At 39.8% G+C, this 23,492-nt stretch overlaps 1 protein-coding gene across 15 annotated transcripts in view; it reads left to right on the top strand.

Annotated features, from left to right (window-relative positions):
• LOC128700178 (E3 ubiquitin-protein ligase TTC3) overlaps positions 1–23,492 on the top strand; it is a 323,006-nt gene that overhangs the window by 194,007 nt on the left and 105,507 nt on the right. For all 15 annotated transcript variants that reach the window (XM_070100694.1, XM_070100699.1, XM_070100700.1 and 12 more), the window contains 3 exons: positions 1,400–1,476; positions 4,055–4,261; positions 17,914–18,046. In XM_070100694.1, coding sequence (XP_069956795.1) covers positions 1,400–1,476; positions 4,055–4,261; positions 17,914–18,046 — 417 coding nt within the window. The remainder of the gene's footprint in view (positions 1–1,399; positions 1,477–4,054; positions 4,262–17,913; positions 18,047–23,492) is intronic.

Raw genomic sequence — 23,492 nt, 5'->3', positions numbered from 1 at the left:
CACTCTGAAGGAGGGGTGTTAATGTTGCAGTTTAAAAACTGTAGTGTAAAGCACCCTTCTGGCAAGACAGTGATGGAGTGAATGATGGTGAAAATTTTTCTTTTTCGGGCCACCCTGCCTCGGTGGGAATCGGCCAGTGTGTTAATAAAAAATAATAGTACGGCTTACGCACCAGGGTTTTTGACGTACTAGTACGCCTAAATTCTAGCGCCCTCAAATCTAGTGAGAGAAAGCTGGTAGGCCTACATATGAAAGAATGTGTCTATGTGGTCAGTGTGCATGGTATAAAAAAAATTCTGCAGCACACAGTGCGTAATGAGAAAAAAAAAAACTTTGACCGTGTTTTTGGATTAAAACAGCGACTTTGCACTGTATTTTCATATGGTATTTATTGTTGTATTCTAGTTTTCCTGGTCTCATTTTATAGAATGGAAGACATATTATAGAAATTGAGATGATGTTGACTGGTTTTACAAAGAAAAGTACCTTGAAATTGAGCTCAAAATAACAGAAATATTTGATTTTTACCAAAGTTCAAAAGTAAACAAATCATGCTATGCGTCCAATACACGTCAACTGGTGAGTCTAATATTCTTTTACAAATGCGCTGATATAATTTATACCATTTCTACACTAATGCAGTAGTCTGCATAACAGTAAATCTATTTTTTGTGAGAATAAAAATTCAAAGTGGAAAGCAAAAGAATGTAAGAGGGGCCTGGGGATGTGACTAATGAACTGAGGAAATGTTATTTTAGTGCCAGGAATGTCTTTCTTGCTTATTCTGGACCCTATTCGGAAATTGGCATCTTTTGAAATTTGTGTGAAATTGGCAAAATTGCTAAATTCTGACCACTGTATTGGATAGTTGAAATCGGTAAATGGGTGGTTTCTTGTACTCAGTCGATAGAAAAAAATGGAGGTCTAGTGAAATAGTTATGATTTTTGTCGACAAGTACACTGGAATTGGCCGAAAATAGGGCTCAAAGTGGGCAAAATCGCCGAGACCACTAACTTCACGAGAGCATAATTCCGTAAGTTTTCCATCAAATTTCATACTTTTGGCGTCATTATGATCGGGAAAAGATTCTCTATCTTTTCATAAGAAAAAATAATTTTATTTTTTTTTGAAATTTGGTTGATCCTGTGAACACGTCTCTGAGAGGGCCTGTCGACCCTGAAAGGGTTAAGCAAGAGTTTTATACTTTTATATCTAGAGTTGTGGCTTAACTGATATGAGATGTATGGTAACACTGAAGCTTAGAATTCTTACTTTGTAGCCTACTTTTCGAGGTTAATGCATTATTCACTACCGGCTGATGATTTGTTTAGTTCTTAGTCTACTTATATATTCTTATTCCTTCCTAAACTGTAATGTAACCTGATTTTTTTTTTCCAGGCATTTAGCAAAGCAGAACTAACAGCAGACCACAGTAAAACTGGTACCAATGATGGTGCGAACATTAATAAGGAAAAGTAAGTATTACTTTCCCTTTTATTAAATGTAATATTAACCAGACCTTATTTTGTGGTTAATACTTTTTATATTATCTTTTTGACATGCTCCCTCTGGGAGTGCTGCAACCTTAGTGTTTAGAATCTTGTAAAATTTCCTCCTTACATTTAAGGTTTTCGTCAAGCCTTAACTGTTATTTTTTTTTTTACCTTGTCTATTCCAAAAAATCTATTTCTAGTCTGGGTATTATGTAAGTGAAGCAGTTGCTATTAACTGAGAAACAGGATACAGTATTTTTTTTTTTTCCAATAAACTGGCCATATCCTACCAAGGCAGGGTGATCTAAAAAGGAAAAAAACAAAAGTTTTTTTCTTTTTAAATTTAGTAATTTATACAGAAAGGGTTAGTATACAGTATTATAAGAATAAATTTTGCTGAAGTAAGCATGTACATGTGAAAGTTACACCAGAAGTGGGTAAGATGAAATGGTAAAAGTAAGGGCAAAAGAATGGACAAAGTATGGTAACACAGTTTTCATTCAATTTATAATGTGGAAAGCAGGGGAAAAGTTAAGGGAAAAAAACACAAGTGGGAGAAGAGATTTTTTACTACACTGGAAGGTGATATTAGTAGACATGTACATTTTACATGGGTTATCTCAATTTGTCACTGTAGTATTGGGATATGTAAAGGGCAGAACATAAGTAGGGGAGAAAATAGGTTGCTTTCCTTACACACAAACATAGCCCCATAGTCACTCTTCCCAAAAGGGTAATTTTGGTAATAAAATTTTGTTAGCAATATTTTGATAATGTGATATGTAAGAGTCTGCTGTACTTAACCTTACTTTCAATGTCGAGACCCCCTGATCCTTAACTCACTCATTCTTTTGAAAAAAATTAAAAAATAAAAAAATTATTATTTTTTATGAAATGATAGAGAATATTTTCCCGGTGGTAATGACACTTAAAGTACAAAATTTGATGGAAAACTTACGAAATTATGCTCTTGCAAATTTTGCACTCTCCGCGATATTTACGCATCAGCGATTTCGCCCACTTTGAGCCCTATTTTGGGCCAATTCCATTATTCCAGTCGACTGAGATCATAGCTATTTTGCTAGAACTCTGTTTGTTCTATCGATTGAGTACAAGAAATCACCCATTTACTGATTTCAACTACCCAATAAAGTGTTCAGAAATTGGCAATTTGGCCAATTTCACACAAATTTCAAAAGATGCCAATTTCAAAATAGGGTCCAGAATAAACAAGGCAGACATTCCTGGCACTAAAATAATATTTTCTCTGTTCATTAGTCATGTCTCTAGGTCCCTCTTATATTACTCTTGCTTTAAATTTTGAATTTTTATTCTCACAAAAAATAGAAGATTTACTGTTATGCAGACTACTGCATTATTATAATAATTGTATAAATAATGTCAACCAATTCATGACTGCATATTAGACTAGCCAGTTGGACACGTATTGGACAGTGACGTCATTTGTTTACTCTTGAACATCGGCAGAAATTGAACATTTCCACTACTATTAGCTCAAGTTCAAGGTACTTTTCATCGTGAAACCAATCAAAATCATCTCCAGTTCTGTAATACATCTTCCATTCTATCAAATGAGACCAAGAAAATGAGAATACAAGCATAAATACCATATGAAATTACACTGCAAAGTCGCTGTTTTAAACCAAAAACACAAGTTTTTTTCTCTCATGCACTGCGTACTGCAGGATTTTTTTTATACTGCGCACACTGACCACACAGACCCATTCTTTCATATGTAGGCCTACCAGCTTTCTTCCACCAGATTTGAAGGTGCTAGAATTTTGGCGTAGTACTATGGGACTGAGACACTGGCTCTCAAGCCTTAGTGCAATGGGACTGACACTGAAAGGGTTAACTTTTTTTTTTCTTTTTTGTATCATTGGATATTTGTGTGTGTGTGTGTGTCCAGGAGAGACATCTAGGCAATTAGTGATAATGTGTGCACAGTGAGTGTAAAACGAAAGCCTGTATTTGTTTTACATGATGGTAGGATTGCTGGTGTCCATTTTTCTGTCTCATTAACATGGAAGGTTTCAGGTATGTCTTGCTACTTCTACTTACACTTAGGTCACACTACACATACATGTACAAGCATATATATACACACCCTTCTGGGTTTTCTTCTATTTTTGTACTAGTTCTTGTTCTTGTTTATTTCCTGTTATCTCCATGGGGAAGTGGAACAGAATTCTTCCTCTGTTAGCTATGCATGTTGTAAGAGGCGACTAAAATGCCAGGAGCAAGGGGCTAGTAACCCCTTCTCCTGTATAAATTACTAAATTTAAAAAGAGAAACTTTCGTTTTTCTTTTAGGGCCACCCTACCTCGGTGGGATACGGCCGGTTTGTTGAAAGAAGAAGAAAGTGTGCACAGTATTTTCTTTTTGGGATCAACATGCCTTGCTGAGAAATGGGTGTTAAAAATCCCAAGGGATTTAACCAACCTTCTCTGCACAGGCAGACCTGTTCGTACACTGAACATCCCTTTAGATTAGGCACACAGAAATGGAGATAAAATTAAAATGTTTATTATATTTACAGGTCATCAGCACCAGCAGCTTCCAATTTACCCATTGATCCAGAGAGTTTACAAACTACACAAATTACTATATTAAAGCCAGTATTAGATGAAGAAGAGTCGATCTTTATCAGGCCTGGAAAGAAAAATAAGAAGAAAAACAAGAAGAATAAAGCATCAGCTCAGCCAGATCTTCTCGGTGACCCATTAGAAGTTCCTCAGAGTGTGCAGTAAGTCTGACTTACAAATCATCAACAATGTTACCTATAAATTTAGACACAAAAGTGTAGTATTGCCATGCTTCTGGTCACTTTACCCCTGTGAGAGATGCCAGTGTGTTAAAAAAAAAAATATACATTAGGCATGTGTGATCATGTTGGATCAAAGTGAGTGTAGGCAAATAGCTTTTGGGATTTGACAGGCTGTTATGAAGGGATTCAGGAAAACCAGTTAACCAGACTTAGAGTTGTAGAAGTGAGCAGTATTGAGAACTCTCTCTGTAGGAGAGATGGAATGTTGTAGCTCAGTGGGTCATTTCAACTGTGATGTCTGCACATTTCTGGCAAGACAGTTGTTGCCTGAACAGTGCTGAATGATTTTTCTTCTTTGGATCACTGCCTTGGTGAGAAATGGCTGATGTGGCAAAAAAAATTCACTTAGATGTTATTTGAGAAGATGACTTTATACATTAGGATAGTAACATTAAGCTTTAATATAGACAGTTTCATATGTAGATTCTTTTTATGTTCTAGAGAGAAACAAAGTGCAAAAGTTATAGGTGTACAATTTAAGTATACCATGTAAAGTGTGTGACAAAACTGTAATTGATAGTGATTGAAAACAGTCTTATTGCTGTATTAATGTTGGTAGAATTACCGACAATATGTTGAGTAAAAGGACACAAGTACAGTGGACCCCCGGTTAACGATAATTTTTCACTCCAGAAGTATGTTCAGGTGCCAGTACTGACCGAATTTGTTCCCATAAGGACTATTGTGAAGTAGATTAGTCCATTTCAGACCCCCAAACATACACGTACAAACGCACTTACATAAATACACTTACATAATTGGTCGCATTCGGAGGTGATCGTTATGCGGAGGTCCACTGTACAACTAATGTGACATTTTATTGTGGCACCGTTTCACTCTCCAGGAGCTTTATCAAGCCATTACAAACTACATGGACACAGAGGGTATAAATAGGCTTAGAGTGAGGTGTAGTGGTTGTAATACTAGAGGTAGTAGCAGTAGTAATACATGTGGTAGAAAAATCAACTTTGCATAGTAAATGATTATAAAAGCTATTAGTACTACTTGGGTAGCATATAAATAGGTCAGACAAATATTTCTGTTAGTGGTTGGATTTGAGAAGACCTGTTTCAGTGTTCCTCCTCTGTTATGTTTCTGTGTAGTATTAACAGCAGTGACTATGTAATGGTAGGGTTTATTGTTTTGAGAAGGATTCTTGCTAATACTTCAGAGATGATGAAGCTGCCTTTATTTTGCTTAATTGTGTTGTAGACGTAAATGCCTTGAATCATCATTAATTGCTGTCTCTACCACAATTAAGCAAAATAAAGGCAGCTTCATCATCTCTGAAGTATTAACAAGAATGTCACATTAGTTGCACTTGTGTAGTTTTACTCAAAAATCTTATTGCTGAATTAACAAATGCACTTGGAATGGGAAATGGTTGTGTGGATCAAGTGAGCTGTAGATTGAATAATATTAGTAAGAAATTCTGAGATAGGGAAGATAATACTTGTCTCATTTATATATCTGGAAAAGGCGCAAGTTGCCAACAGCTGTAGATAAGTTTTAATGGCTTGACGGAAAGAGGTTATGGCTTCTGTGAAAGAAAGGAAATGATTTCAAAAAGTGTTGAGTGTTAGAATGATTGTCATTGATTTGCTGTTTGCATTCTGTATAGGTTAGCCTATCTTACGATTATTTTATAAAAGAATTACAGCAGGGCCCCGCTTTACGGCGTTCCGCTAATACGGTCATTTCAAATTATGACCAAAACTCGCTATATGGCTCCCTCCACCTGACTTTCTAATACGGTCACCGCGCCCCACCTTGTTTTTTTACATTCTTCGTGAGCTCAGTAAGCACTAAGTCTCTCCATTTTGTCTGGAAACTCCAAAATTTCAAATGTTTTTAAAAGTTATTTCATATTTTATATATACTCTGATAATTATACTTACGTATACCTGTACTTAAATAAACTTACATACTGTGCTGGCATGCAGGTACACATTAAAATCAGTAAGAGTGTCTTATGTCTCCAGACGTCATATTAGCAATGATGATGATAATCATCGAGTCTCATTTAAATGTCGTATATTACGTTAAATACACATTTTCATTAATCCATCTATGATATTTTTTCAAAATTATATAATAAACACGATACATAAATTAAAAAGATGATAAATACACCCCACAATAGAATAAATAAACATAAATATGAGATGTGGTAGCAGACGACTTGCACAAGTGACACCATATTAGAAATGCTAATAATAATAATAATCACAGTCTCATTAAATGTTGTATATTACGTTAATATACACATTTTCATTAATCCATCCATGATATTTTTTTCAAAATTATATAATAAACACGATACATAACATAAAAAGATGATAAATACACCCTACAATAGAATAAATACTGTAAACACCGAATTACAGAAAATATCTACCTGGATGAGGACTAACAAACTTACACTAAACATTGACAAAACCTACTTCATTCAGTTTGGTAGCAGAGCTACAGATGTACCTCTTAACATAACGATAAACAGATCACCTATCACAAAGCTAACAGAGGGAAAATTCTTAGGAATCCACCTTGATAATAGACTCAAATTTCATACACATATACAACAAATTTCTAAGAAAATTTCCAAGACTGTAGGCATACTATCGAAGATACGGTACTATGTTCCACAGTCAGCCCTCCTGGCCCTTTATCACTCTCTTATTTACCCCTATCTCACCTATGGAATTTGTGCATGGGGCTCAACAACAATTAACCATCTCAGACCACTAATTACCCAACAAAAGGCTGCAGTTAGAATGATAACAAATTCTCACTACAGGCAGCACACTCCACCAATATTCAAAACACTCAACCTACTCACCATACAAAACATCCATACTTATTACTGCACCTATTACATACATAGAACACTTAACTCTGATATTAACCCTCCCCTCAAACATCTCCTTGCCAACCTCAACAGAACACATGACCATAACACAAGGCACAGATCACTCTTTGATGTTCCTCGTGTCCATCTCACGCTATGCAAAAACTCAATGCACATAAAAGGCCCTAAAATCTGGAATTCATTACCTGTAAATATAAAAGAAACACTACCTGTTTATAAATTCAAGTCTCTTATCAAAGATCACTTACTCACCCAAAACCAAATAAATACTGAATAACTGAACCTTATAAATTGTATATCCTATATGTTACTCACAATTATATCACACAAATGTTAAACCTAGGACCCAATCTAACTTTGTTATTTTTTTAAATACACTACCTAACAGAATACTCCATTCGACTGAATGTACAGCAATGCATGCAACCATATGACCTGTGCTTTATAGTTATCTGTTTACAATAATGTTTTATCACTGATTTCATCATTGCTTAGTTAATCTTAAGTTAATTTTAAGCCAGCCCGTAATGCTATGCATATAAGTGGCTTTGGCATGCTGCTCTTACCTGTATTTTTTGTACCTCTGTATGTATGCTTAAATTACTAAATAAATAAATAAATAAATAAAAGATGTGGTAGCCAGATAACTTGTACAAGTGATGCCAAGAATAACATTTTCTCTAATCTAACATAAGAGAAAATGTGTTACTGGGGGTAACTGTAGAAAATTATTCCTTTTGTATGTATGTAAGTTTATTCAGGTATACACAAATACAGTTACATAGATTATCATACATAACAACATATGTGTAGAGACCTAGGATAACCCAAAAAAGTCAGAGTGACTTATTTCCATTGCCTTCACTCAGAGCATCATTTCTTCTCAAAATGATGTTACATGAGAATGGGAGTGTTCTTCTTTATTTATTCTACTGTATCAATGTAGAGACAACCTGTACACAATGTAACTTGTACACAAACCAGACGTGTACACTTCGTTTACAAAACTTTCCTTCGCCTGGTTTGTTTAAGGTAAGTAATGAGTGAACTGTATATACATTTTATCGCTCTGGGATGCTTAAATATTATAGAATTGTATGTGTGCGTGGGGTGGTCTGGTATGGTAGCCTGGCTGACTACCATACATACCACACTTGATTTCTTACAATAAATACTACTTGTCTCACCCTAGATTAAGACTATAAAGATTTTAAGGTAAGTAATGAGTGCACTATGTGTGTATTGTACTTTTTTATTGTTTTTTGATGCCTGGTTCTATTGCTAACTTAATATATGTTAGTGTAAACTTGTTATCTAGTGTTTGTATGCATTTGTAAGTGGAAAAAAAGGGTGTTCCACTTTACGGCGGTTTCCGCTTTACGGCGGTAGCCTGGAACCTAACCAGCCGTATAATTGGGGCCCTCCTGTACATTTTTATTACTAAATTTAAGAAGAGAAACTTTCGTTTTTCTTTTTGGGCCACCCTGCCTCGGTGGGATATGGCTGATTTGTTGAAAGAAAGAAGAAGAATTACATATTTACTATGATAGTACAGTAAACCCTGTCATAATACAAGGATTATGTTCCTCAGGGTCAATGCCTTATAAAAAATCCAATTTTATGAAGTGAATGTGTTAGAGAAGAACAAGTAGAGGCAAATAGTTTTTATGATTGGATGTGCTGTTGCAGTGTGAGTAAGGTAACATTTATGAAGAGATTTGGAAAAAGTGGCAAATCAGACTTGAGTCCTGGAGGTGGAGAGTACAGTGCTTGCATTCTGAAGGAGGGGTGGAGATTGTTGCAGTTTTAGAACTGTAGTACAGTGGACCCCCGGTTAACGAACTTTTTTCATTCCAGTAGTATGTTTAGGTGCCAGTACTGACCGAATTTTTTCCCATAAGGAATATTGTGAAGTAGATTAGTCCATTTCAGACCCCCAAACATACACGTACAAACGCACTTACATAAATACACTTACATAATTGGTCGCATTTGGAGGTGATCGTTAAGCGGGGGTCCACTGTACTGGCATCCCTCTACCTCGACAAGTGATGGAGTGAGTGATGATGAAAGTGTTTCTTCTTTTTCGGGTCGCCCTGCCTCAGTGGAAATTGGCTGATGTGTTAAAAAAATTAAGAACATATAGGAAAAATAAGGTTATGTTAAAGACACCTTTAAATTTGCCAGTCTGATTTTTTAAATGTTTTAGCAGGTAATAGGATGGTTGCTCCCTAAGGAAATGGAGGAGAATCCCTTCTCCATAAGTCATGTGTGTCATAAGAGGCAACTAAAATGCCGGGAGCAAGAGGCTAGTAACTCCTCCTGTATAAATTACTAAATGTAAAAAAGAAAAGTTTTCATTTCTTCTTTTTCGGGTTACCCTACCTCGGTGGGAGATGGCCTGTTTGTTAAAAATAAAAATAGGTCGGTAGACAGCAACCACCCAGAGAGGTACTACCGTCCTGTGGTAGTAGGTCGGTAGACAGCAACCACCCAGAGAGGTACTACCGTCCTGTGGTAGTAGGTCGGTAGACAGCAACCACCCAGAGAGGTACTACCGTCCTGTGGTAGTAGGTCGGTAGACAGCAACCACCCAGAGAGGTACTACCGTCCTGTGGTAGTAGGTCGGTAGACAGCAACCACCCAGAGAGGTACTACCGTCCTGTGGTAGTAGGTCGGTAGACAGCAACCACCCAGAGAGGTACTACCGTCCTGTGGTAGTAGGTCGGTAGACAGCAACCACCCAGAGAGGTACTACCGTCCTGTGGTAGTAGGTCGGTAGACAGCAACCACCCAGAGAGGTACTACCGTCCTGTGGTAGTAGGTCGGTAGACAGCAACCACCCAGAGAGGTACTACCGTCCTGTGGTAGTAGGTCGGTAGACAGCAACCACCCAGAGAGGTACTACCGTCCTGTGGTAGTAGGTCGGTAGACAGCAACCACCCAGAGAGGTACTACCGTCCTGTGGTAGTAGGTCGGTAGACAGCAACCACCCAGAGAGGTACTACCGTCCTGTGGTAGTAGGTCGGTAGACAGCAACCACCCAGAGAGGTACTACCGTCCTGTGGTAGTAGGTCGGTAGACAGCCTACTACCGTCAACCACCCAGAGAGGTACTACCGTCCTGTAGTAGTAGGTCGGTAGACAGCAACCACCCAGAGAGGTACTACCGTCCTGTGGTAGTAGGTCGGTAGACAGCAACCACCCAGAGAGGTACTACCGTCCTGTGGTAGTAGGTCGGTAGACAGCAACCACCCAGAGAGGTACTGCCGTCCTGTGGTAGTAGGTCGGTAGACAGCAACCACCCAGAGAGGTACTACCGTCCTGTGGTAGTAGGTCGGTAGACAGCAACCACCCAGAGAGGTACTACCGTCCTGTGGTAGTAGGTCGGTAGACAGCAACCACCCAGAGAGGTACTACCGTCCTGTGGTAGTAGGTCGGTAGACAGCAACCACCCAGAGAGGTACTACCGTCCTGTGGTAGTAGGTCGGTAGACAGCAACCACCCAGAGAGGTACTACCGTCCTGTGGTAGTAGGTCGGTAGACAGCAACCACCCAGAGAGGTACTGCCGTCCTGTGGTAGCAGGTCGGTAGACAGCAACCACCCAGAGAGGTACTGCCGTCCTGTGGTAGTAGGTCGGTAGACAGCAACCACCCAGAGAGGTACTACCGTCCTGTGGTAGTAGGTCGGTAGACAGCAACCACCCAGAGAGGTACTACCGTCCTGTGGTAGTAGGTCGGTAGACAGCAACCACCCAGAGAGGTACTACCGTCCTGTGGTAGTAGGTCGGTAGACAGCAACCACCCAGAGAGGTACTACCGTCCTGTGGTAGTAGGTCGGTAGACAGCAACCACCCAGAGAGGTACTACCGTCCTGTGGTAGTAGGTCGGTAGACAGCAACCACCCAGAGAGGTACTACCATCCTGTGGTAGTAGGTCGGTAGACAGCAACCACCCAGAGAGGTACTACCGTCCTGTGGTAGTAGGTCGGTAGACAGCAACCACCCAGAGAGGTACTACCGTCCTGTGGTAGTAGGTCGGTAGACAGCAACCACCCAGAGAGGTACTGCCGTCCTGTGGTAGTAGGTCGGTAGACAGCAACCACCCAGAGAGGTACTACCGTCCTGTGGTAGTAGGTCGGTAGACAGCAACCACCCAGAGAGGTACTACCGTCCTGTGGTAGTAGGTCGGTAGACAGCAACCACCCAGAGAGGTACTGCCGTCCTGTGGTAGTAGGTCGGTAGACAGCAACCACCCAGAGAGGTACTACCGTCCTGTGGTAGTAGGTCGGTAGACAGCAACCACCCAGAGAGGTACTACCGTCCTGTGGTAGTAGGTCGGTAGACAGCAACCACCCAGAGAGGTACTACCGTCCTGTGGTAGTAGGTCGGTAGACAGCAACCACCCAGAGAGGTACTGCCGTCCTGTGGTAGTAGGTCGGTAGACAGCAACCACCCAGAGAGGTACTGCCGTCCTGTGGTAGTAGGTCGGTAGACAGCAACCACCCAGAGAGGTACTGCTGTCCTGTGGTAGCAGGTCGGTAGACAGCAACCACCCAGAGAGGTACTGCCGTCCTGTGGTAGCAGGTCGGTAGACAGCAACCACCCAGAGAGGTACTGCCGTCCTGTGGTAGTAGGTCGGTAGACAGCAACCACCCAGAGACATACTACCGTCCTGTGGTAGTAGGTCGGTAGACAGCAACCACCCAGAGAGGTACTACCGTCCTGTGGTAGTAGGTCGGTAGACAGCAACCACCCAGAGAGGTACTACCGTCCTGTGGTAGTAGGTCGGTAGACAGCAACCACCCAGAGAGGTACTACCGTCCTGTGGTAGTAGGTCGGTAGACAGCAACCACCCAGAGAGGTACTACCGTCCTGTGGTAGTAGGTCGGTAGACAGCAACCACCCAGAGAGGTACTACCGTATTGTGGTAGTAGGTCGGTAGACAGCAACCACCCAGAGAGGTACTGCCGTCCTGTGGTAGTAGGTCGGTAGACAGCAACCACCCAGAGAGGTACAGTGGACCCCCGGTTAACGATTTTAATCCGTGCAAGAGGGGTAATTGTTATGCGAAATAATCGTTATGTGAATTAATTTTCCCCATAAGAAATAATGGAAATAAAATTAATCCGTGCAAGACACCCAAAAGTATGAAAAAAAATTTTTTTTTACCACATGAAATATTAATTTTAATACACACAAACTGAAAAAGGCATGCACACTTACATGACACTTACTTTTATTGAAGATCTGGTGATGATTGATGGGATGGGAGGAGGGGAGAGCATTATCTTCTTACTGTTTAGAAGGGGAATCCCCTTCCATTAGGACTTGAGGTAGTAAGTCCTTTTCTGGGGTTACTTCCCTTCTTTTTTTAATGCCACTAGGGCCAGCTTCAGAGTCACTGGACTTCTTTCGCACAAGATATCTGTCCATAGTGGCCTGTACCTCTCGTTCCTTTATCACTTGCCTAAAGTGTTTCACAACATTGTCAGTGTAATAATCACCAGCACGGCTTGCAATAGCTGTGTGAGGGTGATTTTCATCCATGAAGGTTTGCACTTCAAGCCACTTTGCACAGATTTCCTTTATCTTTGTAGTAGGCAACTTCTTCAATTTCTCTCTCCCCTCCTCTGAACCAGTTTCCCCAGGTCTGGCCTCTTGCTCTTGAAGTTGATCTATCAGCTCATCAGTGGTTAGTTCTTCATTGTCCTCCTCCACCAACTCTTCCACATCCTCCCCACTAACCTCCAACCCCAAGGACTTTCCCAATGCCACAATGGATTCCTCAACTGGCATAATCCTCTCAGGGTTAGCCTCAAACCCTTCAAAATCCCTTTTGTCTACACATTCTGGCCACAGTTTCTTCTAAGCAGAGTTCAAGGTCCTCTTAGTCACTTCCTCCCAAGCCTTACCTATAAGGTTTACACAATTGAGGATATTAAAGTGATCTCTCCAAAACTCTCTTAGAGTCAGTTGAGTTTCTGAGGTCATTACAAAGCACCTTTCAAACAGAGCTTTTGTGTACAGTTTCTTGAAGTTGGAAATAACCTGCTGGTCCATGGGCTGCAGGAGAGGAGTGGTATTAGGAGGCAAAAACTTCACCTTAATGAAGCTCATGTCCCCATAAAGTCGCTCTGCCACGTCTGTAGGATGACCAGGGGCATTGTCTAACACCAGGAGGCACTTAAGGTCTAATTTCTTTTCAGTTAGGTAATCTTTCACATTGGGGGCAAATGCATGGTGTAACCAGTTATAGAAAAATTCCCTAGTGACCCATGCCTTACTGTTTGCCCTCCACAGCACACACAAATTATCCTTGAGGACATTCTTTTGCCTGAACGCTCTGGGAGTTTCAGAGTGATACACTAATAAAGGCTTCACTTTGCAATCACCAGTAGCATTGGCACACATGAGAAGAGTAAGCCTGTCTTTCATAGGCTTATGTCCTGGGAGTGCCTTTTCCTCCTGAGTAATGTAGGTCCTGCTTGGCATTTTCTTCCAGAACAGGCCTGTTTCATCACAATTAAACACTTGTTCAGGTTTCAGTCCTTCAGTTTCTATATACTCCTTGAATTCCTGCACATATTTTTCAGCTGCTTTGTGATCCGAACTGGCAGCCTCACCATGCCTTATCACACTATGGATGCCACTACGCTTCTTAAATCTCTCAAACCAACCTTTGCTGGCCTTAAATTCACTCACATCATCACTAGTTGCAGGCATTTTTTTAATTAAATCGTCATGCAACTTCCTAGCCTTTTCACATATGATCGCTTGAGAGACGCTATCTCCTGCTAGCTGTTTTTCATTTATCCACACCAATAAGAGTCTCTCAACATCTTCCATCACTTGCGATCTTTGTTTCGAAAACACAGTTAAACCTTTGGCAACAACAGCTTCCTTGATTGTCTTTTTGGTGCCCACAATAGTAGCGATGGTTGATTGGGGTTTCTTGTACAACTTGACTAGGTCGGCAATACGCACTCCACTTTCATACTTATCAATGATCTCTTTCTTTATTTCAATGGGTATCCTTACCCTTATTGGTGTACGGTTGGCACTAGAAGCTTTCTTGGGGCCCATGGTCACTTATTTTCCAGAAACACCACCGAAAACACTGTAATAATACGAAATATTCCGAGTGTATGCTTGGATGTTAGCGCGGAGGCTGCCTGGTAAACAATGGCACGGGCGGCACATGTGAGGCTGGGTGAGGGCGCACATTGGACGCGTCTCGGACGAAAATCGGTGAGCGGGTTTTTAATCGGTATGCGCGGCAAAAATTTTGCGATTAAAGTAAGCGGTATGCGAAATAATCGCTATGTGATGCCATCGTTATGCGGGGGTCCACTGTACTACCGTCCTGTGGTAGTAGGTCGGTAGACAGCAACCACCCAGAGAGGTACTACCATTCTACCAAATGAGTGTAAAATGGAAAACTGTTATTTCACACAGCAGGATTGCTGTTGTCTTTGTTTGTGTCATGAACATGCAAGATGATAGGTACATACTACTACTACTAACATCTAGTTCATGCTACATATGCAGATGTACATGTATGTGTATGTGTACATTCATCTGAGTTTTCTTCTATTCTCTTAACCCTTGCACTGTTCAATTAAAAAAAAAAATCTGGTATGTTAAAGAATCTTTTTCTGAAGGTACGAAATTACGAAATATGATAGAAAATGTAGGGAATTATGCAGGTGTACAGTTAGTGGGTTGGGTGCAATTTATGCATTGACAATTTTACCCAATTTGAGTCCTATTTTAGGCCAATTCCATTGCTCTTAGTTATTTTGCTTGTATGCTTTCTGTTCTATCAAGTGAACACAAGAAACTGCCCATTCAACAATTACAGCTACCCTATAAAGTGCACCAAAGTCAGTAATTTGGTGAATTTTAAACAAAATTAAAAAGAAATGCCAATTTCAAAATAAGAGTTCAGTGTAAACAGTGTAGACTTTACAGGCACTAAAACATCATTTCCTCTGTTAATTAATCATGCCCCCAGGCCTCTTCTGTATTACACTTGTATTCCATTTTGAATTCACAATCATGCCAAACATAGTAGATTTTCCCTATTTCTTGGATAATAAAAATATAACCAGGAATGACTTGCGAAAAATTCCATGGTGCATATTTCCCAGTTTTTGCATATAGCTTGGTACTGTACTGATTCTTTAAATTTTTAGGGCATGTAACATCATTAATATGCATTACAGTGGAATCTCAAAAATCGAACTTAATCCGCTCCAGGAGCTAGTTCTAAATTCGAAAAGTCTGAAATTCGAAGCAATATTTCCCATAAGAAATAATGGAAATACAATTAATCCGTTCCAGAAACCCAAAAATATTCACACAAAAAATACATTTTATAGAGATTAATTACAGTTTTACGTACAACAAATATTATAGTTTTTAATTATGTATAGTAATACATATAAAATAACATTTTTACTTACGTTTATTGAAGATTGGTGATGGCATCTGGAAGATAGGGAGGAGGAGAGAGGGAGTTGTGATTAGTGTTTGGAAGGAGAATCCCCCTCCATGAGGACTTCAGGTAAAGCCCTCTCTGGGGTTACTTCCCTTCTCTGTCTTTTAATGCCACTAGGACCAGCTTGAGAGTCACTGGACCCCTGTCTCACAAAATAACTGTCCACAGTCCTCTGTTTCTGGCGCCTCTTTAACATTTCCCTAAAATGGGACATGGTTCTGTCACTGAACTTGTTGCAAAGATGGCTTATTTCAGCTTGCTCAGGGTGGTACTTCTGCACAAACATTTGGACATCATTCTACTTGGCACAAATCTCCTTAATCTTTGAAGAAGGCACCTCATCCACTCTCTCTTCCTCCTCCTCTGAAGCAAGTTCCTCAGCTGTGGTCTGATACTGCTCCAGATGAAGCTTTTGCAGCTCTTCAGTGGTTAGCTCTTCCCTGTGGTCCTCCACCAACTCTTCCACATCCTCACCACTCACCTCCAACCCCAGGGTGTTCCCCACTGCCACAATAGAGTCCACAACAGGCAGAGGGTGAGCTGGGTCAGGGTCAGGGTCAGCCTCAAACCCTTCAAAATCCCTCTTTTGGACACAATCTGGCCACAATTGTCTCCAAGCAGAGTTCAAAGTCCTGGAAGTCACTCCCTCCCAAGCCTTACCTATAAGGCTTATGGAGCTGTAAATGTTGAAGTGATTCCTCCAGAACTCTCTTAGGGTCAACTTAAGTGTCTGTGGTCACTTCAAAGCACTTTTCAAACACTGCTTTTGTGTAGAGTTTTTTGAAGTTAGAAATGACCTGCTGGTCCATGGGCTGGAGGAGAGGAGTGGTGTTAGGAGGCAAGAACTTTACTTTTATAAAACTGAAGTCCTTAGACAAGAAGTCTAGTAAGTTTGGAGGATGAGCAGGAGCATTGTCCATTAGCAGGAGGCACTTGAGTGGCAATTTCTTTTCCTGGAGGTATTTTTTCACACTGGGGCCAAACACTTCATGGACCAACTCTTTGAAAATTTGTCTTGTGACCCATGCATTATGATTAGCTTTCCACAAGATACATAACTTGTTCTTAAAGACATTGTTTTTCTTAAACACTCTGGGATTTTCTGAATGATACACAAGTAAAGGCTTCACTTTAAAATCACCACTAGCATTAGCACAGAACAAAAGAGTAAGCCTGTCTTTCATAGGCTTGTGTCCTGGCAGTGCCTTTTCCTCCTGTGTGATGAAGGTCCTTTTTGGCATTTTCTTCCAAAACAAGCCTGTTTTGTCACAATTATACACTTGTTCAGGTTTCAATTCTTCACTGTCTATGTACCCCTTAAACTCCTGTACAAACTTCTCAGCCCCCCGTTTGTCTGAACTGGCTGCCTCACCATGTCTTACAACATGTGTATGCCACTACGCTTCTTAAATCTGTCAAACCAGCCTCTGCTGGCCTTAAATTCACTATCAGCACTGGTTCCAGGAGTTTTCTGTACCAGATCGGCATGCAATTTCCTTGCCTTGTTGCAAATAATCGTCTCTGAAACACTATCACCTGCAATCTCTATCCTTGATCCATACCAGCAACAACTTCTCAACCTCTTCAACTATTTGTGGTCCTTTTTTGGTTAGCATATTAACACCTTTCGCAATATCAGCTTCCTTGATTTGTTCTTTCTTTGACAGGATAGAACCGATGGTCGACTTGTATTTCCCATACATCCTGGCAAGCTCAACAAGTCTCACACCACTCTCTTACTTCTGTATTATTTCCTTCTTCACATCTATGGTGTTTCTCACTTTCTTTGCCACAGGGGTACCACTAGCAAGTTTCTTTGGGCGCATGGCAGCTTATTTCACAGTCTCACAAGCACTAAACACAACGAAATAATCGTAAAATGCGTGAATGAGAGTGCAGGTTAGTGTTCACTCAAGCATAAACAAAGCTAGACTGCTCACGGCGCCTGCATGGGGATGCGGACAGAGCGGGCCGACAGACAGGTCCCATACCTGGCGGTCCGAAAATAGGGACGCATTCGATAATAGGGACACAGTTTGTCCGAAAAAATGGTCCTATTTTCGAAACATTCGATATGTGATACGTTCGATTTTTGAGGTTCCACTATAATAGAAAATCACATGTGATTTTACATTGTAAGAGGGTTTACTGTATAGCATATATTTGATGTTGACTGTATGCTGATTTTTTTTTTTTTTCAGAAATGAGTATCTGTCCCGATTACGAGTTCTTAGGCATCAGAGAGAAGCCTTAGAGGGAGATTTAACATCCTTGCCAAAAGCTACCAGTCCGGTCATACCAGGTGTTACACCCAGTGAAAATCCTCTGAAACTGGTTAGTAAAATAGTATTTCTTCTCTGGGGACCCTGGGAACCAACCTGGAATATGCTTTACCTCATTCACACATATGTGGGCCCCAGCAAGGTCCATAAATGTTGTTCACTTGTTATTTTCAGTGAAGCCTGAGACCGAATGCTCTAGAATCCAGTTATTGCTACCCTCTTTCTCTCTCTCTCTCCAACATCGCACACTTCCTTTCTTTATGGATGCTTCTTCTCTTGGGGTCCATTGAGGCTCTCTGACTGCCATCAAGATTTATTGCAGTCTTTGCTGCTTTTCAAATTATTTTTTCAGTGATGTACATTTGCTTTACCTGGTACATTGAACTTGCATTTTCTGTTCTGGCTGCCTGTCCTGCATGCTATCAGGTTTGGTAACCTTGTTACTTTGCAGTGATTCTTTAAAATGTTAAACATGAAACTGTCCACCATTGGAATGCACTGTTTTGTCGACTCGTGTCCTTCTTAGTGCTGTGTGCCCCAAATGGTCACTTATTACATCCATCCCATCAAGGGGGTGCCTTGTGCTAGTGAAGTGTTCTTGAATTAAGGTTAAAACTGGTTTCCCTTACCTTGGATCAAAGCTGATTACCTCCTGTTTCCCAGGTGCTGTATGATCGTAAGAGTTTAGTGCTTTCCTGTGAATATAAAAATAAAAATATAGTAATGCTACTTCTGTTGGCTTGGCATCCGTGGAGGGGGTACAGTGTGTGTGCACTGTGTGTGTACCAGTACCAGCTGCATCACCAGGTGTTGTGTTTTGCCTGATAACTGGATTTTGAAGCATTCAGTATATCTTGGGTGATATCAGTCATAGCGAGCAACATCTGGTAGCCATACCTGAAATAGATTGAGTATTGGTGTGAATGAGGGTTGGATAATAACTATCATAATTATTAGTGATGGATAAACTATAATACAGGTAAAGTATATATAGGCAAAGGGGACAGGGATGGGATCAAGAGAGGAAGAAAAAGAAGTAGAGGTAGTGGTAAGGCTGGTAGTGGAAGTAGTAGTAGAAATAGTAATGGTAGTTGAAAGTAGGAAGAGTAATTTAGTGGCACAAGAAAGTACAGTATATATGGCCAGTTGCATCTTCTGAGAACCAAGTGGTGTTACAGTCATGCATATATTACTTTAGTAAGCATACAAGAGAAGTTATGAAGAAATATAGGAAAGTAAAATGAAACAAATAAAAACAAGAATGATAGAATATGCAGAAAAATATTTTATAAGAGTCAATTACCTTACTAAAATATGACTTATCAGGAAAAAATAAAGTCTCAGTAGAAAAGAATTATTAGTTTTTTATTCAAAACAGTAATGCTTTCTTGTCAAATTAAGTCATCCCTAACAGTTTTGGTATAAAGTTCAACTTCTAAATGAGTGGCCATTTATCTTGTAATACTAATTTAAGTACATGTGTGGCAAGTGAATGTGAATATTGTATTTAGGGTTAGAAAGTGGTAATTTGATTGAATGTATGGTAATGCAGAGAGGTATAGTGTTAAGTATTAAGTGAGCTCTGGTAGATGGAAAGTTTCTAAATTTATAATGTGAAGGTTTTGTGTGAATGATGGTGAAAGTGTTTCTTTTTTGAGTGACTCAGCCTTTGTGGGAAACAGCCGGCATGGTAAAAAAAATTTTTTTTTCTCTCTCTAACAATGCTTTAATTTTTTCAAAGCTATTTGCTTAATGGGGCAAGTCATGAAGGAATTTTAGTAATTACCATTATGTTGAACCTTTACTTTTTCTTCATTTTTTCCATGTTCATTAGTTTAGCATATATATTTTATAATATACATAAATATTGTAGGTAGTAGGTTGGTAAACAGCAACCGCCCAGGGAGGTACTACTGTCCTGCCAAGTGAGTGTAAAACGAAAGCCTGTATTTGTTTTACATGATGGTAGGATTGCTGGTGTCTCTTTTCTGTCTCATAAACATGCAAGATTTCAGGTACGTCTTATTACTTCTTTTTACACTTAGGTCACACTGCACATACATGTACAAGCATATATATACACACCCCTCTGGGTTTTCTTCTATTTTCTTTCTGGTTCTTGTTCTTGTTTATTTCCTTTTATCTCCATGGGGAAGTGGAACAGAATTCTTCCTCTGTAAGCCATGTGTGTTGTAAGAGGCAACTAAAATGCCAGGAGCAAGGGGCTAGTAACCCCTTGTCCTGTATAAATTACTAAATTTAAAAAGAGAAACTTTTGTTTTTCTTTTTGGGCCACCCTGCCTCAGTGGGATACGGCCGGTTTGTTGAAAGAAGAAAAGGACATAAATATTGTAGGTAGTAGGTTGGTAAACAGCAACCGCCCAGGGAGGTACTACTGTTCTGCCAAGTTTGTGTAAAATGAAAGCCTGTATTTGTTTCAAATGATGGTAGGATTGCTGGTGTCTCTTTTCTGTCTCATAAACATGCATGATTCGAGGTACGTCTTGCTACTACTACTTACACTTAGGTCACACTATACGTACATGTACAAGCATATATATATACACACCCCTCTGGGTTCTTGTTCTTGTTTATTTCCTCTCATCTCCATGGGGAAGTGGAACAGAATTCTTCCTCCGTAAGCCATGCGTGTTGTAAGAGGCAACTAAAATGCCGGGAGCAAGGGGCTAGTAACCCCTTCTCCTGTACAAATTACTAAATCTAAAAAGAAAAACTTTCGTTTTTCTTTTTACGCCACCCTGCCTTGGTGGGATATGGCCAGTTTGTTGGAAAAAAAAAATACATAAATATGGGAACAAAGTCATAGAACTGTAAGGAAATTATATTTTTTATATAAAATTCACTACTGGTGTTGGTATTGGTCTAGAATTGAGCATTGGTATCAGTAAGTATTGGCCAAAAACTGAGTGTTGGTATTGGCAAAAAATGAGATTGGCTGTCCCTAAAATTCACACTTTATGGTCGAATAGAGCAATGGCTTAAAATAATCAAAGTTGGTGAAATCACCGGTGTAAATTGGGCCCAGGCCACTAACTTTGTGCTTCCACAATTCCTTAAGTTTTCCATCAGTTTTTTGTCATTACTTCCAGAAAAATTCTCTACCATTTCAAAATAATATTTTTTATTTTTTTTTTTATTTTTAAAAGTTGACACTGGGAGCAGCAGTAATATTAATTCCAGGGGTCTGGATATTACGCCAGTAATGCACAAAATTCAATAAACCACTCCCCTTTTTTTCACTCGTATTAAATCTGCTCACCTGTCTGTTGATTGTCCTTTTTCTTTTTGTGTACAGATATGCCTCACAGATTTCAATTAGGTAAATAGTTTCAGTAATTACATTATCTCTCACAGTCCTTAACCATTTGAATAGTGATTTGTGTATCTAGCCATGCCAATAGTGCTGAGTTTTCACAAAACACATAATCCCTCTTATATAAACTTATGAGAAGAAAAGGAGAAGTTTTAATTAAAGGCAGTATGTGGCTGCATGCTGACTTGTGATGATACGTGATTATGTGGAAGGTTGTCAGATACCTTATTTACATTTCATATTACTTGAATGCACATTCTTTTATATGGTTTCATCCATATTTATCCTAGTCATTTGTGCATAACATTATACAGCAGGTTACCCCTTACTTATGACGTGAATGCATTCGTGAAAATTGTTAGTCGGTTGTTCAGTACATGTACAGTGGACCCCCGCATAACGATCACCTCCAAATGCGACCAATTATGTAAGTGTATTTATGTAAGTGCGTTTGTACGTGTATGTTTGGGGGTCTGAAATTGACTAATCTACTTCACAATATTCCTTATGGGAAAATATTCGGTCAGTACTGGCACCTGAACATACTACTGGAATGAAAAAAGTTCGTTAACCGGGGGTCCACTGTACTTTGAACCTATTTTTACTCTAGACACCCATGTAATTAGAGATGTGTTCCTGAGTCATAATATTTTGTATCTAATTTAATATAATTTTTAATAAGAATACAGTGGAACCTTGGTACTCGAAGAGCTCCTTACTCAAACAATTTGGTATTCGAATGCTTTGTTCCGTAAAAAAATTGCTCGGTAGTTGACCGTTTTCTTGAGACGCAACCAAACAAATATGACTTACCAGAACTTCGCTGTATTCTATTTTGTGTTTCTTCGCATTTATGTATATATATATATTTTTTTTTTTCAACAAGTCGGCCTTCTCCCACCGAGGCAGGGTGACCCAAAAAGAAAGAAAATCCCCCACAAAAAATACTTTCATCATCATTCAACACTTTCACCTCACACACATAATCACTGTTTTTGCAGAGGTGCCCAGGATACAACAGTTTAGAAGTATATATGTATAAAAAATACACAATATATCCCTCCAAACTGCCAATATCCCAAACCCCTCCTTTAGAGTGCAGGCATTGTACTTTCCATTTCCAGGAGTCAAGTCCGGTTATATAAAATAACCGGTTTCCCTGAATCCCTTCACTAAATATTACCCTGCTCACACTCCAACAGATCGTCAGGTCCCAAATACCATTTGTCTCTATTCACTCCTATCTAACACACTCACGCAAGCTTGTTGGAAGTCCAAACCCCTCGGCCACAACACCTCCTTTACCCCCTCCCTCCAACCTTTTCGAGGACGACCCCTACCCCGCCTTCCTTCCCCTTCAGATTTATACGCTCTCCATGTCATTCTACTTTGATCCATTCTCTCTAAATGACCAAACCACCTCAACAAACCCTCTTCAGTCCTCTGACTAATACTTTCATTAACTCCACACCTTCTCCTAATTTCCACACTCCGTATTTTCTGCATAATATTTACACCACACATTGCCCTTAGACAGGACATCTCCACTGCTGCCAACCGCCTCCTCGCTGCAGCATTTACAACCCAAGCTTCACACCCATATAAGAGTGTTGGTATTACTATACTTTCATACATTCCCTTCTTTGCCTCCATAGATAACATTTTTTGCCTCCACATATATCTCAATGCACCACTCACCTTTTTTCCTTCATTAATTCTATGATTAACCTCATCCTTCATAAATCCATCAGCTGACACATCAACTCCCAAATACCTGAAAACATTCACTTCTTACATACTCCTCCCCAGTTTGATATCCAATTTTTCTTTATCTAAATCATTTGATACTCTCATAACCTTACTCTTTTCTATGTTCACTTTCATCTTTCTACCTTTACACACACCCCCAAATTCGTCCACTAACCTTGGCAATTTTTCTTTAGAATCTCCCATAAGCACAGTATCATCAGCAAAAAGTAACTGTCACTTCCCATTTTGTATTTAATTCCCCATAATTTAATCCCACCCCTCTCCCGAACACCCTAGCATTTACTTCTCTTACAACCCCATCTATAAATATATTAAACAACCATGGTGACATTACACATCCCTGTCTAAGACCTACTTTTACTGGGAAGTAGTCTCCCTCTCTTCTACACACCCT

The sequence above is a fragment of the Cherax quadricarinatus genome, chromosome 74 (assembly GCF_038502225.1).
Source record: "Cherax quadricarinatus isolate ZL_2023a chromosome 74, ASM3850222v1, whole genome shotgun sequence".
In the NCBI taxonomy this organism is placed as follows: Eukaryota; Metazoa; Arthropoda; class Malacostraca; order Decapoda; family Parastacidae; genus Cherax; species Cherax quadricarinatus.
This window is presented reverse-complemented; position numbering and strand designations above follow the sequence as displayed.